This window comes from Oncorhynchus kisutch, linkage group LG6, assembly GCF_002021735.2.
Source record: "Oncorhynchus kisutch isolate 150728-3 linkage group LG6, Okis_V2, whole genome shotgun sequence".
Taxonomy (NCBI): Eukaryota; Metazoa; Chordata; class Actinopteri; order Salmoniformes; family Salmonidae; genus Oncorhynchus; species Oncorhynchus kisutch.
The window spans coordinates 28,661,163-28,679,862 of NC_034179.2; the positions used below are offsets into that span (position 1 = coordinate 28,661,163).

The following is an 18,700-nucleotide window of genomic DNA, read 5'->3' on the forward strand; positions in this document are numbered from 1 at the left end:
GAGAGATAGGTAGGAGCAAGCCCATGTAATGCTTTGTAGGTTAGCAGTAAAACCTTGAAATCAGCCCTTGCTTTGACAGGAAGCCAGTGTAGAGAGGCTAGCACTGGAGTAATATGATCAAATTCTTTGGTTCTAGTCAGGATTCTAGCAGCCGTATTTAGCACCAACTGAAGTTTATTTAGTGCTTTATCCGGGTAGCCGGAAAGTAGAGCATTGCAGTAGTCTAATCTAGAAGTGACAAAAGCATGGATTCATTTTTCTGCATCATTTTTGGACAGAAAGTTTCTGATTTTTGCAATGTTACGTAGATGGAAAAAAGCTGTCCTTGAAATGGTCTTGGTATGTTCTTCAAAAGAGAGATCAGGGTCCAGAGTAATGCCGAGGTCCTTCACAGTTTTATTTGAGACGACTGTACAACCATTAAGATTAATTGTCAGATTCAACAGAAGATCTCTTTGTTTCTTGGGACCTAGAACAAGCATCTCTGTTTTGTCCGAGTTTAAAAGTAGAAAGTTTGCAGCCATCCACTTCCTTATGTCTGAAACACATGCTTCTAGCAAGGGCAATTTTGGGGCTTCACCATGTTTCTTTGAAATGCACAGCTGTGTGTCATCCGCATAGCAGTGAAAGTTAACATTATGTTTTCGAATAACATCCCCAAGAGGTAAAATATATAGTGAAAACAATAGTGGTCCTAAAACGGAACCTTGAGGAACACCGAAATTTACAGTTGATTTGTCAACTGGATCTAACAGGGATCTAACATTAAGTAGGCCTATTTTGAGATGTGAGGTATCATGATCTCTTTCAATACTGACAGGAATGGAGGTGGTCTTTATCCAAGTGAGATTGCTAAGGCGAACACCGCCATGTTTAGTTTTGCCCAACCCAGGTCGAGGCACAGACACGGTCTCAATGGTGATAGCTGAGCTGACTACACTGACTATGCTAGTGGCAGACTCCGCTATGCTGGCAGGCTGGCTAACAGCCTGCTGCCTGGCCTGCACCCTATTTCATTGTGGAGCTAGAGGAGTTAGAGCCCTGTCTATGTTGGTAGATAAGATGAGAGCACCCCTCCAGCTAGGATGGAGTCCGTCACTCCTCAGCAGGTCAGGCTTGGTCCTGTTTGTGGGTGAGTCCCAGAAAGAGGGCCACTAGCATAGACTGGATACAGTCTATCACAGTACCATCCGTTTTGTCACCAAAGCCCCATACACTACCCACCATTGCGACCTGTACAGTCTCGTTGGTTGGCCCTCGCTTCATACTCGTCGCCAAACCCACTGGCTACAGGTTATCTACAAGTCTCTGCTAGGTAAAGCCCCGCCTTATCTCAGCTCACTTGTCACCATAGCAGCACCCACTCGTAGCACGCGCTCCAGCAGGTATATCTCACTGGTCACCACCGCCAATTCCTCTTTTGGTCGTCTTTCCTTCCAGTTCTCTGCTGCCAATGACTGGACTATCTTGCTCCTTTGCACCCCAGTATCTCTACTTGCACATTCATCTTCTGCACATCTACCATTCCAGTGTTTAATTGCTATATTGTAATTAATTCACCACCATGGTCTATTTATTCCCTTATCTTACCTCATTTGCACTCACTGTATACGAGGTAAGTGTCCAAACTTTTGACCGGTACTGTACATCATTATTGTAGCAGCCAGGTCTGCCTCTTGACAAAACAAAAGCCAGTAAGGCCCACAAGACAGTGCTACTGCACATGGTTCAGCTGGGCCTGTCCCTCTCTTTCCTGTACTGTATGCACCTTTAGAAAGAGCACTGGCCAGTGCAGGCAGTAGTGCTCGCTTTACTGACCTGCAGTATGTCAACTTCCTCATTATCCTGCTAAGACATTTGAGCCCCCTCAAATATGGGCTGAGGGATGGCGCCATACAACCGGTTCCTACACTACTTAACTTGCAGGACTAGAAAAGTCAAGCCTGCTGTGATGGTACAATTGAAGAAAGCGTCGTTCCTTCAAGCCGATGAATCTGCCCATTTTGGTTAAGAAAATGGGGAGACCCCGTTTTGTACACTTGCAAAATACTCGATAATGGGTGTGTGTTTATCATTGAAATAAATAGTATATGTATATGTGTATATGTGTATATACCAGACATACAACAGAACTTAAAAATCGGGAGAAATATTCCTTTTCCATTTCCATTTTTATTAATCATTCTTAAAATCCAACAACATTAAACACATAGCACAACAAGATGCAGCTGGCCAAAATGTAACAAGAAACAGGAAAGGCATCACAGGAAAAGAAAATAAAAAATGTTGAGTGGGATGGGTGAAACAAAATCCCTGCTTTAAAAAAAAAGGCAAAACCATACGTGTCAAAGTATTAGTAGTAATAATAATAATAATAATACATTTAAATTATATTTTTTTACCAATTTAAGTGCTGAGAATTTTGTATAGTGTTATATAGTGCTCATGAACATTTTATCGCAGTTGGGGATAATTGGCAGAAGATGGTGTCCTTGAGGCTCCAGGCAACTCCTCCATGACTGCTGGATGGGTCCAGTGCAAAACTGGCACTTGTCTATGTAGTTTATTTGAGTCCCGTTAGCTGTTATAAAAATTTAAAAAATGTAAACAAACAAATGCTTTTTGGTTTTCCTGTACCAGTTAGCATCCCATTTTGACATAAAAATTATTACTTGTGTCAGAACAGACCTTATACAGTAACTACCAATATTGGTGGCAGCAATCTTTACAAAACCTTATTGTATTATGTCCATAATTTATGTTTATTTACAAAATATATATACACATACACTGAGTGTACAAAACATTAGGAACACTGGCTCTTTCCATGACAGTCTGATCAGGTGAATCCAGGAGAAAGCTATGATCCCTTATTGATATCACCTGTTAAATCCACTTAAACAGTGTAGATGAAGGAGAGGTGACAGGATAAATAAGTATTTTTAAGCGTTCTGACATGGGTTGTGAATGTGTACCATTCAGAGGGTGAATGGGCAAGACAAAATATTTAATTGCCTTGGAAAGGGGTATGGTAGTAGGTGCCAGGCGCACCGGTTTGAGTGTGTCAATAACTGCAATGCTGTTGGGTTTTTCCACACTGAACAGTTTCCTGTGTGTATCAAGAATGGTCCATCACCAAATGACATCCAGCCGACTTGACAATTGTGTGAAGCATTGGGAGTCCACACTCACAGCTGAGACTCTGCACACTCATGGACTGTAATCCTACATGGTAGGCCGCTCCTACCAGGTGAAGTAGAGAGGATCTGTGTCTGCAGTACGCACTCACAACTGGTGTACCCCGGGGCTCGGTTCTAAGCCCACTCCTCTTCTCGCTATACACCAAGTCACTCGGCTCTGTCATATCCTCACAGTCTCTATCATTGCTATGTAGATGACACTCACCTACTTTTCTCCTTCCCCCTTCTGACACCCAGGTGGCGACACGCATCTCTGCGTGCCTGGCAGATATCTCAGCTTGGATGTCGGCCCACCACCGCAAGCTCAACATCGACAAGACAGAGCTAATCTTCCTCCCAGGGAAGGCCTGCCCGCTCAAAGACCTATCCATCACGGTTGACAACTCCAGTGTCTCCCTCCGAGAGTGCAAAGAACCATGGTGTGACCCTGGACAACACCCTGTCGTTCTCTGCAAACAAAGCAGTGACTCGCTCCTGCAGGTTCATGCTCTACATCATCCATAGAGTACAACCCTAACTCACACAGGAAGCAGCAGAGGCCCTAATCCAGGCACTTGTCATGTCCCGTCTGGACTACTGCAACTCGCTGTTGGCTGGGCTCCCCGCTTGTGCCATCAAACCCATGAAATGTATCCAGAATGCAGCAGCCCACCTGTTATTCAACCTTCCCAAGTTCTTTCATTTCATCCCACTCTTCCGCACACTACACTGGCTTCCAGTTGAAGCTTGTATCTACTTCAAGACTATGGTGCTTACCTACTGAATAGCAAAAGGAACGGCCCCGCTCTGCCTTCAGGCTTTGATCAAACCCTACACCTCAACCCGAGCACTCCATTCTGCCACCTCTGGTCTCTTGGTCTTCCCATCCCTATGAGAGCCCAGGCTCCCGCTCAGTCCAGCCCAGCCCCTGCTCAGCCCAGGCCAAGCTCTTCTCTGTCCTAGCATGCCCCTGAATCTAGGGCATCTTCCGAAAACATCTGAAACCCTACCTCTTCAAAGAGTATCTTAAATCATGCCACAGCACCCGCTCGCACCCCTTCCTCACCTGCTCGCACCCCCCCTCCTCACCCTGACCCCCACAAAAAAAATATATAAAAAAATAATGCCTTTCGTGAACTAACACTCACTTTACTTTTTTCCCCCCCTTCTCCTTATTAGCTAACTTTGCTGATAGCTACTTTACTTAGCAAAAATGTACTTACTATGACATGGTTGTCCCACCTAGCTATCTCAAGATGAACGCACTAACAGTAAATCACTAAATTACAAAAATGTCAAATGAGTCAACATGGGCCAGCATCCCTGTGGAATGCTTGACACCTTGTAGTGTATGCCCCAACAAATTGAGGCTGTTCTGAGGGCAAAAGGGACAGAGTTCCTAATGTTTGGTACACTTAGTGTATATTTTATTGGGCTGAGAAGTGACAGTGGGAAAGATAGTCAGATATTCTAACCCTCGCCAACACCGGCAAGCATGTGTGCTTATAGGCGGTAGCACTAACCGCTAGTCCACAAAGCATGTGGTTTTAACATTTAACAGTGCAGATAAGCGATACGTGCTTATGTAAGTCTTCACAATGAGACTTTACAATGATTACTGGAGCAGCAAACTTAAAAGGTAATAAACAATGTGTTTCTATTCGTGCTAAATTAGTCTTACCACAGGAAACCCTCCTTAAATTCAGTGAACTTGTGACGGACCATGAACGAGGCCAGAGCATCTGCTACCTGGGGAAACAAGAGCAATGTCGGTTTAGTTCCCAGACATTGAGAATAGTATTTTATGTGCAATATTACTTACATATTGGCCTGAAATTACTATCGCAACAAAATGTGAAACAACGACACATTTAACAAGCAGTTGTTCAGCCTCATACCCAGAACCCACTCACTTTTTCAGGGGCATCCTCATGGACAGCATGGCCACACTGAGGGAGCACCTGCATCTGGAACTTCCCTGAACACAAATGGAACACAAATCTTTATGCGCAATATGCTTCCATTGGATTTAGAAGATGTTACAGTAAAACCATAGGGAGTGGGGGACGATGTTAAGTGGATTGTCACAGTCACCATCAGAACCACAATTGTCAACAACAACCAACCTAACAAACATTAATCTGAGGCCGTCCTCACCTTGCATCTGTCCAATTGTGAGATCTTTGTCAAGCCTGTCCACACCTGTAAAGGGAAAAACGTTATACACAACATTGTGTGCTGTAGTCCAATGTCAAAGACAAATTATTTTAATTATATTGAAAACACACAAGTGTAAAAATCATGTGGATTAAAATGTACTGAATCGAGGGACTCACCAGCGAGCAGGAGCAGTTTTGGCACAGGACAGGAAAGGAATAGGGCAGACAGGCCACTGAACCAGCCCTCCCAGTACTTCTCGGTCTTTGACAGATCAATCTGCCAGGTATAAAGGGTCTCCTTCTTCACCTGAAGAAAGCAAAGAGACAGTTAACCTTAAATGTACTCTTCATGTACACACTACAAAATAATTTGTAACGGTGGGAAATGACATACACACTCCCCCAAGATGACATATGCACCCAGATGTATACACCAACTACTAATGCCTAAGAAGACCCACGCATACAAACACACCCAAATACATAGGTATACAATATTGTAACAAAATAAACATTACCTACACCCCCCCCCCCCCCCCCCCAATCATCCCATCCCTAACCTCTTGGTCATCCTCCTTCTTTCTTTTGTGGTTGGATTCTCCTTCCTCTTCTTCCTCCTCCTCCTCTTCAATGATGCCGTCACTGATGCTCTTGGAGACGCCTGGACTGTTGAGGGGTTCCTCACATCTATGGAGGTCAGAACTTGTGTTTAGTTACAGGTCCTGAAAAGTCACACCTTGAATTTAAAAGGTATTTTGCCCTCTGAGACAGTTTTTCTCAGGTCCAGACGTACTTTTTCACCTGGCCTCCCATGGACACCCGGGCTGACTCAACGTTTCGGATCTGTCCACTCTTCACACTGATGGGGGAGGGACAAGATCAGAACACATGACTTGGAATATGCTCTATTAGTAAAGCATTTGCTGAGCATTTCTACACTTGTGTGTATGGACAGCATCTCACACCTCCACTCAATGGCATTCTCCACAGACTTAAAGGTCTTTGGCCGACTCCTGAGGAAATTCTGCATACTGTTTAAGGCATCCATTGCTGTGCCTGAAAAAACACAATAGTGGAAATTTTATGAAATAATCACTCAATCAATGAATTAATGACACAGTGTGTCACATGATAGTTTAAAACAATAAATACATCAATTAATCTTCTGTCAGCTCCTCAACTGCTGCTTGTTTGATCATCAAATGACAAGTCCCGATCATGAGACAAACAAACAAACACAAATACCATAATCACCTTCCACGACATCAATCACACACAGGCCAAGTAAAGACGGCACGTGGTTTGCCGCAGCGGTATGAACTGCTATAGCTCCACCCATGCTGTGTCCAATCATCATGATCGGAGGTGGGTTTTCTCCATAGAGCGTTTCTACCACTTTGCCAATGTCCCTGGTGGAGAGATGACAAAACCAGCATAAATCAACTGCTAGAACAATCTCATCCATACAAACCAGCCTAATCCAGCTCCTCAAACAATCACACCCAACAGAAGATAGACAATATAGAAAGAGATGGAAAGAGATGTCAGTTTCTTCCCACTGGCACTTTGTCCATGTAAACAAGACTATTCTGGGGGTTGCAGCAAGCCTGTTCTCTCCTTGCATCAAACAGCAGATCAGTGTCTCAATGGGAGACAGCAGCAGCCGATAGCTCATCTGCCTCAGTTCTCCTCGCTCTCCAACAGGTTCTCTCCACCCCCTTACAGTAATCCTCCACCACCTCCTCAGGTCCGGTCAGGTTTCCTCCCATCTAAACACAATACCTTCCCCATCACACAACCTGTTTAACACTAATCTCTGAATGATGACAGAAAAAACATTCCTGACAACTTACTTGGCCATTGTTTCCGCTGAGAGATCGTCAGAATTCTTTACTTTGGTGTCACCTTTGTGGGAAAGAAAATAGTTTAAAAAATAATAATACTATTGAGACCATGAATATGAGGTAACCAGAAGGAATGTGTGTTATCATGAGGGAGAGTTAGCCACTCACCATGGGCCCTGAGGTCCATAGCCACCACCCGGCAGTTAATTCTGTTGTATATCACCGCCTGCAAACACAAACCCACTGTGTTAACTTAACTCTGGCCAGAATTCAGTGTCAGTCTGTGTTATTATAAGGCAGGCTCACAAACATACTGCTCAATCTTAACGGTCTCCAAAAATTCTGAAATTTCCATCCCCAACTACAACATTTTCCGCCAAGATAGAACTGCCAAAGGGGATGGAGTTGCAATCTACTACAGAGTTCTGTCATGCTATCCAGGTCTGTGCCCAAACAGTTCGAGCTTCTACTTTAAAAAATCCACCTTTCCAGAAATAAGTCTCTCACTGTTATTATAGACCGCCCTCAGCTGTGCCCTGGACACCATATGTGAATTAATTGCCCCCCACTTATCTTCAGAGTTTGTACTGTTAGGTGACCTAAACTGGGACATGCTTAACACCCCGGCCATCCTATAATCTAAGCTAGATGCCCTCAATCTCACACAAATGATGAAGGACCCTACCATGTACAACCCCATATCCGTAAACACAGGCACCCTCATAGATATCATCCTGACCAACCTGCCCTCCAAATACACCTCTGCTGTCTTCAACCAGGATCTCAGCGATCACTGCCTCATTGCCTGCGTCCGTGGTCAAACGACCACCCCTCATCACTGTCAAACTAAAACACTTCAGCGAGCAGGCCTTTCTAATCGACCTGGCCCGGGTATCCTGGAAGGATATTGACCTCATTCAGTCAGTAGAAGATGCCTGGCTATTCTTTAAAAGTGCTTTTCTCACCATCTTAAATAAGCATGCCCCATTCAAAAAATGTAAAACTAAGAACAGATATAGCCTTTGGTTCACTCCAGACCTGACTGCCCTTGACCAGCATAAAAACATCCTGTGGCATTAGCATCAAATAGCCCCCGCGATATGCAACTTTTCAGGGAAGTTAGGAACCAATATACACAGGCAGTTAGGAAAGCAAAGGCTAGCTTTTTCAAACAGAAATGTCCATCCTGTAGCACAAACTCAAAAAGGTTCTGGGACACTGTAAAGTCCATGGAGAATAAGAGCACCTCCTCCCAGTTGCCCACTGCACTGAGGCTAGGAAACATTGTCACCACCGATAATCGAGAATCTCAAGAAGCATTTTTCTACAGCTGGCCATGCTTTCCATATGGCTACCCCTACCCTGGTCAACAGCTCTGCATCCCCCACAGTTACTTGCCCAAGCCTCCCCCATTTCTCCTTCACCCAAATCAGATAGCTGATGTTCTGAACGAGCTGCAAAATCTGGAAAACTATAAATCAGCTAGGCTAGACAATCTGGAACCTCTCTAAAATGATCCACTCCAATGGTTGCAACCCCTATGACTAGCCTGTTCAACCTCTCATCGTCTGAGATGCCTAAAGATTGGAAAGCTGCCGCAGTCATCCCCCTCTTCAAAGGGGAAGACACTCTAGACCCAAACTGTTGCAGGCCAATATCTATCCTACCCTGCCTTTCTAAAAGTCATCAAAAGCCAAGTTAACAAACAGATCACCGACAATTTCGAATCCCACTGTACCTTCTCTGCTATGCAATCTGGTTTCCGAGCTGGTCATGGGTGCACCTCAGCCACGCTCAAGGTCCTAAACGATATTATAACCTCCATCGATAAAAGACAGTAATGTGCAGCCGTCTGCATCGACCTGGCCAAGGCTTTCGACTGTCAATCACCGCATTCTTATCGGCAAACTCAACAGCCTTGGTTTCTCAAATGACTGCCTCGCCTGGTTCACCAACTAATTCTCAGATAGAGTTCAGTGTGTCAAATCGGAGGGCCTGTTGTCCGGACCTCTTGGCCCAAGAAATGCCACTCTTTTCTCTGAATACATCAATGTCGTCACTCTTGCTGCTGGTGATTCTCTGATCCACCTCTATGCAGACGGCACCATTCTGGCCTTCATATACTTCTGGCCCTTCTTTGGACACTGTGTTAACTAACCTCCAGACGAGCTTCAATGCCATACAACTCTCCTTCAGTGGCCTCCAACTGCTCTTAAATGCAAGTAAAACTAAATGCATGCTCTTCAACCGATCACTGCCCGCACCCGCCCAACATCACTACTCTGGACGGTTCTGACTTAGAATATGTGGACAACTACAAATACCTAGGTGTCTGGTTGGACTGTAAACTCTCCAGAATCACATTAAGCATCTCCAATCCAAAATTTAATTTAGAATCGGCTTTCTATTTCGCAACAAAGCCTTCACTCATGCTGCCAAACATACCCTCGTAAAACTGACTATCCTACCGATCCTTGACTTTGGCGATGTAATTTACAAAATAGCCTCCAACACTCTACTCAACAAATTGGATGCAGTCTATCACAGTGCCATCCATTTTGTCACCAAAGCCCCATATACTACCCACCACTGCGACCTTTATGCTCTCGTTGACTGGCCCTCGCTTCATATACGTTGCCAAACCCACTGGCTCCAGGTCATCTATAAGTCTTTGCTAGGTAAATCCCCGCCTTATCTCAGCTCACTTGTCACCACAGCAGCACCCACCCATAGCACGCGCACCAGCAGGTATATTTCACTGGTCATCCCCAAAGCCAACTCCACTTTTGGCCACCTTTTCTTACAGTTCTCTGCTGCCAATGACTGGAACGAATTGCAACAACAACAACAAAAATCACTGAAGCTGGAGTCATATCTCCCTCACTAACTTTAAGCATCAGCTGTCAGAGCAGCTTACTGATCATTGCACCTGTACACTGCCCATCTGTAAATAGCACACCCAACTACCTCATCCCCATATTATTATTTATTTTTTCTTCTTTGCACCCCATAATCTCTATTTGCACATTCGTCTTCTGCACATCTATCACTCCAGTGTTTATTTGTAATTATTTCACCAGTATTTCCTATTTATTGCCTTACCTCCCTAATCTGTGTGAGATAAGAAATCAATTTAATCAATTTTGAATTCAGGCTGTAACAACTAGGGCTGTTGCGGTGACCATATTACCGCAGTAAAATTCCAAGTGACCATTGAGTCACGGTAATCTCTTTTTATGCACTCAGGACATGCATTGGTAGTACCCAACTCGCTAATGGCCTAGTATGCAGGGCTCTGTTGTCCCTCTAACCACTCTGACATCAATGCAAATGGATTCGAAAATCATTCAAAACAGTATCACACTTTTTTTTTAAACTCACCTAACTGATTGATTTGAAGAAAAAAAAGGTGGAAAATATGGACGTTGTGCATGTTGTTTCTAAGAATAACAACAAAATGGATGGCACTTTCTAAGGTGAAGATTATTCAAAACATATGCATAGGCCTATATATGAGCTCAAGCCTCAAAATATCCTGAATTAAAATAATGATTCTGCTGTTATACAATATATAACCTACCGCATACTATGCACGGCAGAAAAATATTTAAAATTAAAGATTTCAAATGTGTTTGGTACATAATTGGTCTAGCCTTATTCCAAAAAAGTTTTATTCTAGTAACCACCTTTGAGAGTGGACTGTATCATTATGCATACTGGATGGACTGGTTTCCTCATGCTACGCTCCAAACTTTCTATCCATGAGTTTGGAAGCGAACGTATAGGCCTAGGTGATGCTGTTGGTTCATTGATTGTGCAGGGCGGCTTACAGAGTTAGCCTATAATTATAGTGAATTTGTATTTGATTTTGAATAGCCTAGTAATAGGGCATTTTTATATTTTCATAATTAATAGGTTGACATTACCTTTAGCTACAGAATCTCACCACTCTGTATTTCCATATCCTCCTCTCTGCTTAAATTCTGTTCTCGTGCGCACAGAGAGGGTCTGTCAATAGTTTCATGAAATATGTTTTGTTGTGAAAACATGTTACTATCAATGTCCCCGAACAGATTTCCCTTGGTTTCCCAAATTAAGCACTGGGTAGTATGAGGATTCTGTGTAATGCACTATAGCCCGTTATCATATATGTGATTGAATATTATCTGCTGTTGGCTTGTGTGGATATATGTATGTTATGCAACATAGCTGACTTGAAACATTGTTAACAGTTTCAGGGCCATGGGCCTTTCTCATGATGGAAAAATACAGAATAACATAAAAACGGACACATACAGAACGTAGTGTAGCAAACCACAGACAGTTTTTTTGTTAGAACTCAAACTTAACAATAACAGAAACCAGATATGTGATAACGGTACAGGGTTGGAGATCCCATGGCATACAGAGTTTGGGCAGTTTGGGCAGAAAATCCCCTGTTGCAAAGCAAGAGGCTGCATGCTCCTCAAACAGTGGTTGATAGATGGAGTGAAATATCCAGAGTAGCCTACCCAGCATAGGATTGAAAAACGAACCAGCCGGAAAAGTGGCCTCCATTCGCTATTGGAGTGCATCTTTATCCCACTGCCCATTTGATAATGGGCCATTCTAAATCTAGTTAAATAGATTTATTATACTATATTAAAATGTATTTATTAGACTTGTTTTTTTTTAAGGTGCATATCAGTGGCTTGTATGCCTGGAGATGCTAAACATCTTTATGTTAATTAACGGTCAGACTGGCAGTCTTTTGCATGAAAATAACCAGCTGACAAAATGTAATGACCGCCACAGCCCTAAACTCAACAAAATGTGGAATAGGTCAAGGGGTATGAATACTTTCTGAAGGCTCTGTAAATGCAGGACATGTGATGGTAGTGTGTGTACATAAAACAGTATGGGTGCTCTATCTGGTATTTGATAGTATTACTCACAGTGAACACAGCCCAGGAGAGAGCAGAGTGGCCTCCTCCATGGAGCAGGAGCAGCACAGGACCATGCTGGCCACTGCAGTAGATCCTGAACGTGTGCAGAGTAGTCAAGGAATATAGAGTATAGACACATTCACAATGGAGATATGCTTATGATGCACTGGATCAGGAGTTCAATATTACACGGTATAAAATGAATTCTCTTCAGTAAGTGTTTCAAAAATATGATACATCATTCATGGTTCAATTCCATGTGTAGATGAACATTAGCACACTTATGGGAGCCACAGTAAAGGATATATCTTTGCCGTTATCATTTTCCACTTCTACATCTTCCATCGCTTCAAAGTATTCACTCCAGGAGAGAGGGGAGAAGTCTCTCTTCCGTCCAGGTCTGTGTGTTAGCCAGGTTGAGTATCAAACAGAAAGAGGATTTTAAACAGTGGGTAAATCCATTTGAATTCAATCACTTTTTGACAGCACCCCTTTTGATTTGAACAAAACCTTCCATACATATTTGCCCAGTGTAGAAGTGCTCAGAAAGTGACATTTTGGACCTGAATGCCAAAACATTCAAGAGATAAGTGCTCAAAGTTTACCTATTTTGCATACCCCACGAAACATCCATGTCTTCACCACTGGAAAGGATCAATGGTTGAGACTGATATAATTGAAATATTTTAACATTTCTTGAAAAAACGTTTTTTTAATAAAACTTATGTCATTTTTTTTTACCTTAAATGTCAATTATCTAAAAATGCATGAAATCATTTCCCCCCCCCATATTTACATATGTTGTAGCTTAAAACCCTATTTTACATAATCTGAGGTTTTTATGTTGTGCCCGCCATTGTTTGAGACAAGATGCATGTTTTGGCTGATAAATGTACTAAAATGGGAATACAATTTAAATGTAAACTTTCAAATGGGACCACAAAGACAGTTAAAAGTCCACAAATCAGAGAACTTTAACTTGAATGGGAATAGTAGAAATTGAAATTATACTGTCAATTCTTTATAGGAAACCTATTGAAATCATAGAAATATAGATAATAGATAGACATGACCATTTAAGTTGACATTTAACAGTGGTCATCTTTGTGGTAGTAATTAGAAGTAAACATGTTAATTCAATTTACATTTCAATGGTGTACCAGCTAAATTGCTGTGATATGGAAGAATAGGTCCATTATATGAATTATATTTCTATGATTGAAATGACACCCACCCTGTATTCAATAGCATATGTCTCAAATGATGTCAGGAACATCACAAAAACCTCAAATGATGCAAAGTAGGGTTTAAGCTACAAAATATGCAAATATGAAGAAAAAAAATAGTTTAAGCATTTTTTTGATAATTTATACTACAGGTTTAAAAACAATGTTTATATATTCAAAAACGAATTATGACATATTTTTTAAGCCTTGTAGGCAAGCTTTTAAATTATATCAAACTAGATCGTTTATATTTTCCAGTGATGAAGACATGGATGGTGGGGTACGCAAAATGGGTCAACTTTGAGAACCTTTATCTAAAGAAAAAGTTACTTTCCAACCACTTCATTTATGGGCAAACGTGTATGGAAAGTTATGTAGAAATCAAAAGAGATGCAGACAAAAAGGGATTTCATTTAAAATAATTTACCCCAGTGTAGTCCTACATTAACATTACATTTACAGCTTGAGCTAAGGGTTCTCTCATATACACTCAGGGGCATGCCATCAAATGTATGGTTAATTAATCAGTGGATGTTGTATACCAATAATTATGAAACCATTCAAATAAGATGAAGCAGAAAGACCTGATTGATCAAATAGTGATGACCTGTGAGAATGACTTCTTAACTATAAAGTAAGAAATTGAGTCATGACCAGTGATTTAGATAAATCATTGGTCATGACACGGGAGGGACTATGACAGCAGCTCTGGTGACAGAGAGGAAGGAGGGATACCCACACAACAAAGAGGGTGGATTCATTTTAGCTATACCGGTTCATAAATTGGACCATAAACGACCCATGTGAAACATTAATATTGAAGAATATGGAGGCAGCATAATCCATAAAAGATTCGTAGCTATCAAGCTAATTTATTTCATAACACGGTAGCTTGTTGACTGGGACTTAACTGATGATGCTCCTAATGTACTGACCTGTCAAAACCAAATGAGGTCAAAACCAGCTGGCTTTCGCACTTAAATGGAACAATTAAACAACACGTGAAGAGGAGCATTTGTTCACAAGATAATAGGATTGAAAAGCTGTATTATTTTCAGTACCTAATGTCAGCTGTCAGATATATTTAACTGTTATCTAGTTAGCTTGCTAGCTAGCTAGAAACGTTTTGAACTTAGCTAACTAGTTTTACCACAAAAGTTAAACAGAGGAAAAGACTGTTGTTGGCTCAGGTTAGTTATGCATTCACAAGTTGTAGGGTTTAGCAACAAGAGCCAGACAACTATCTGATTATAGCCTCGCCAACCATCTCAAAACTAGCTGTGAACTCACCCCATTCTCATTTTAGACCGCGACTGCAAGCCTCCTGACACGGGAGGTCTGGAAGCTAACACATTCAAAAGCAACTGTTTCTCCATGCTGTCGAACGCGGGGCCAAGACCGTTCAGTCAAATACCAAATCTTCCCCCTCCTTCGAACCATACGATGTTCTTCCAGCACCGGTCAGCTATTAGCAGCTATAACTTGACAACCGCAAAATGTGTTTATCGTCCCACAACATTACCCGTTTGCCAATTGCCACATTGCACTCTGGGATATATTCGCATAGTGCTCACTATTCTCAACTAAATCATCAAGATACATTCATAGAAAAACTATATTTCCCAGAAAACATGGTGTAAGTGTAGAACCTTAATCTTCGTTAAAAAAAAGAAGAAAATGACGTAATCAAATAAAATAACATTTTATTGGTGCATACACATATTTAGAAGACGTTATTGTGGGTGTAGCGAAATGCTTGTGTTCCTAGCTCCAACAGTGCAGTAATATCTAACTACTCACAACAATACACACAAATCTAAAAGTAAAATAATTAAATGAAGAAAAATATAAATATTAGGACGAGCAATGTCGGAGTCCGGAATATAAATATATATCTGTAGATATCTGTATATCTGTATATCTGTATGTTGTCAATATATATATATATATATATATATATATATATATATATATACCTCTGTAGAATACGTAGGATATAATAGTATATACAGATATCTACAGATATATATTTATATTCCGGACTCCGACATTGCTCGTCCTAATATTGATATTTTTCTTAATTTAATTATATATATATATATATATATATATATATATGTAGAATATGTAGGATAGAATAGTATATAGCAATAGTTGAATAGGATGACATTGACTAGAATACAGTATATACATATGAAATTAGTAAAACAGTATGTAAACATTATTAAAGTAACCAGTGATTCCATGTCTATGTACACAGAGCAGTAGCCTCTAAGGTGCAGGGTTGAGTAACCGGGTGGTAGCCGGCTAGTGACAGTGACTAAGTTCAGGGCAGGGTATTGGGTGGAGGCCGGCTAGTGATGGCAGTCTGATGGCCTTGAGATAGAAGATGTTTTTCAGTCTCTTGGTCCCAGCTTTGATGCACCTGTACTAACCTCGCTTTTTGGATGATAGCGGGGTGAACAAGCCGTGGCTCGGGTGGTTTATGTCCTTGATGATCTTTTTGGCCTTCCTGTGACATCTGCTGCTGTAGGTGTCCTGGCAGACATGCAGTGGGCCCCCGGTGATGCGTTGGGCAGACTGCACCACCCTCTGGAGAGCCCTGCGGTTGCAAGCGGTGCAGTTGCCATACCAGGCAGCAATACAACCCGATAGGATGCTCTCAATGGGTTAGGGTTAGGGTTCAATCTGTAAAAGTTTGAAAGGGTCTTAGGGGAAAAGCTGAAATTCTTTAGCCTCCTGAGGTTGAAAAGACGCTGTTTTGCCTTCCTCGCTGCACTGTCTGTGTGGGTGGACAATTTCAGATTGTCTCTGATATGTATGCCAAGGAACTTGAGGTTTTTCACCTTCTCCGCTGCGGCCCCGTCAATGTTGATGGAGGCATGCTCCCTCTGCTGTCTCCTGAAGTCCACGATCATTTCCTTCATCTTTGTTGACGTTGAGGGAGAGCTTATTTTCCTGGCACCACTCTGCCAGGGCCCTCACCTCCTCACTGTAGGCTGCCTCGTCATTGTTGGAAATCTGGCCTACTACTGTTGTGTCGTCTGCAAACTTGATGATTGAGCTGAAGGCATGCATCGCCACGCAAGGAGTACAGGAGGGGGCTGAGCACACACCCTTGTGGGTCCCCTGTGTTGAGGATCAGCGTAGTCTAAGTGTTGTTTCCTACATCCACCACTCGGGGGCGGCCCGTCAGGAAGTCCAGGACACAGTTGCACAGGGTGGGGTTCAGTCCCAGGCCCGAGCTTAATGATGAGCTTGGAGGGTACTATGGTGTTGAAGGCTGAGCTGTAGTCAATGAACAACATTCTTACATAGGTGTTCCTCTTGTCCAGATGGGATAGGGTAGTGTGCAATGCAATGACGATTGCATCGGCAGCCTTGCGTGGGTTAACAAGCTTAAATGTCTTACGTCAGCCATGATGAACGAGAGCCCACAGTCCTCGGGAGGCGCCCACGTCGGTGGCACTGTGTTTTCCTCAAAACGGGCGAAGAAGGTGTTTAGCTTGTCCGGGAGCAAGACCTTGGTGTTGATTACAGAAAAATGTATTACAGAAAAATGATAATCATCATTATATTGCCAATGGCAATGGTTAATCATAGTCATAACAAGCATAACAATCATAACTGGACCCATCATCATCGTCCCATCATCATCATCGTCCCATTCCCTTGGATTAAATCAATGTTTATTTATTGGTTGAGTACACTGATTATTATATGTTATCGCAGGTGCATCAAAATACTTGTGTTTCTAGCTCCAACAGTGCAGTACTACCTAGCAATACGAAAAGTTTATATAATACCTCTATGGGTACAAAGCATCAGTTCATTGCAAAGTGTGCAAGGATCTGTGCAAGTGAGCAAGGTGAAGTATATTACAGAGGAGCACTACCATAGAGTAACCAGTGGAGGCCAGTGTGAAGCAGGCCAGAGATGAACAGTTTCTTACTTTTTATACACAGCTTCTGACTCCTCAGTCAAATCAATTAAGAAATAGCCTCAATACTGACATGTGTAAGGATTTGTGTATGTTCTTGGGTGTCCGTGGCAGCAGGGGTTGTTTCACCATGACATCATCATCATTGCTTCAATCCCCCCATCATTCCCTTCCCCCCTGACCAGGCTGGAGTTTGATATTGCTGAGATTCCCCTTTGAGGCGCAGAATGCCACGAGCATACATATTACCGTATGTAATCATGAAGAACGCAGGCAATAACCCTGGTTGCTGCTATGTCATTGTGTTAACCTTCTACACTCTATCCTGATTCTTAAAAGTATGCAAACTGTCATTGATGCAAATAGAGTCATCCCCATACAGAGACAATACAACTTATATGGTCATCCCTCTGTGACATGACCTGAGTGAATCCTACTACTATAGAATATCCTTCCCTGCAACAAAGCTCCACTAGAGGGCAATAATGGAGATAACATCAGAGCACAACTACATGCCAATATAACCCTGTAGAGCAGGGGTCGACAACAGGCGTTTTTTCCGGTTTTGGTCATCAAAGACTAAATATCACCATGAATTCTGCTAAAAATTTATATTTTAATTTAGGAAATATGTTCCCAAGTATTCCCACAAAAAAAAGAGAGACTGTATGATTGTGTCTTATTGTAATCAAGGTATGAAATTGTTATTTTCACATACAATCTATTTTTGGGTTTACTTGTGGTCAATTTGCAGTGTGCAAATTACTTTAATTATGTTCAGGCCACCCAACCATCCATGCGGACAAAAATCAACCCACAACAAAAACTAGTTGCCTACCCAAGCTGGAGAGCTCTCTCAGGAACTGACAGAGTAATGACAAATGATCATTCATGGTTCCCCACTACACTGCACGTACAGTACATATATCACCCGCTTCCATATAACATGGCAGACATACCATGTGTTGAAGTTTTGGCTCATTCGCGTGCAAAGTAAAGCTGTGGTTTGGATACTTCCTGGTACTGTTTACTTGACAGAGGTGGTTAGAGAGTATTGTTGAGCACAGACAAACACATGCACGCTCTCTTGCTCGCTTCACACAAGTTTTTCATCTGTCAGGTGTGATTATCTGCAGTGTTTAAAGGGCCACTCCTTAAATGAGGAAGTTGTTTGAATAGGACATTCTGTTCTTTACATCTTGTCATAGTGTGTTATGCAGTTTTGATCACTCAGCGGTGTCTGATGTTTAGACTAGTTACAGAAGAAAAGCTTTATCAAGCTTATAGAATCAGTTTCACATGGATATTTCACATGGAACAAACAAATTCCTAACATGCCACAGAAGAACCCATTTCACAGTATCACAGCATTCACTGTTACAACCTGGCTCAAGATTGTACCAAACAAGGGAAAACCACACAGTCAG

At 42.1% G+C, this 18,700-nt stretch overlaps 1 protein-coding gene across 1 annotated transcript; it reads right to left on the bottom strand.

Moving 5' to 3' along the window:
• Positions 1-2,152: 2,152 nt before the first annotated feature.
• LOC109892621 (protein phosphatase methylesterase 1) lies at positions 2,153-14,921 on the bottom strand. The gene is made up of 14 exons (XM_020485294.2): positions 14,624-14,921; positions 12,414-12,507; positions 12,117-12,209; positions 7,351-7,408; positions 7,192-7,243; positions 6,593-6,747; positions 6,304-6,394; positions 6,132-6,197; positions 5,899-6,025; positions 5,516-5,645; positions 5,337-5,381; positions 5,093-5,157; positions 4,861-4,928; positions 2,153-2,581 (listed from the first exon to the last, which is right to left on the bottom strand). The coding sequence occupies exons 1-14, from the start codon at positions 14,707-14,709 to the stop codon at positions 2,578-2,580; spliced, it is 1,134 nt and encodes a 377-aa protein (XP_020340883.1). The 5' UTR covers positions 14,710-14,921; the 3' UTR covers positions 2,153-2,577.
• Positions 14,922-18,700: the final 3,779 nt, after the last annotated feature.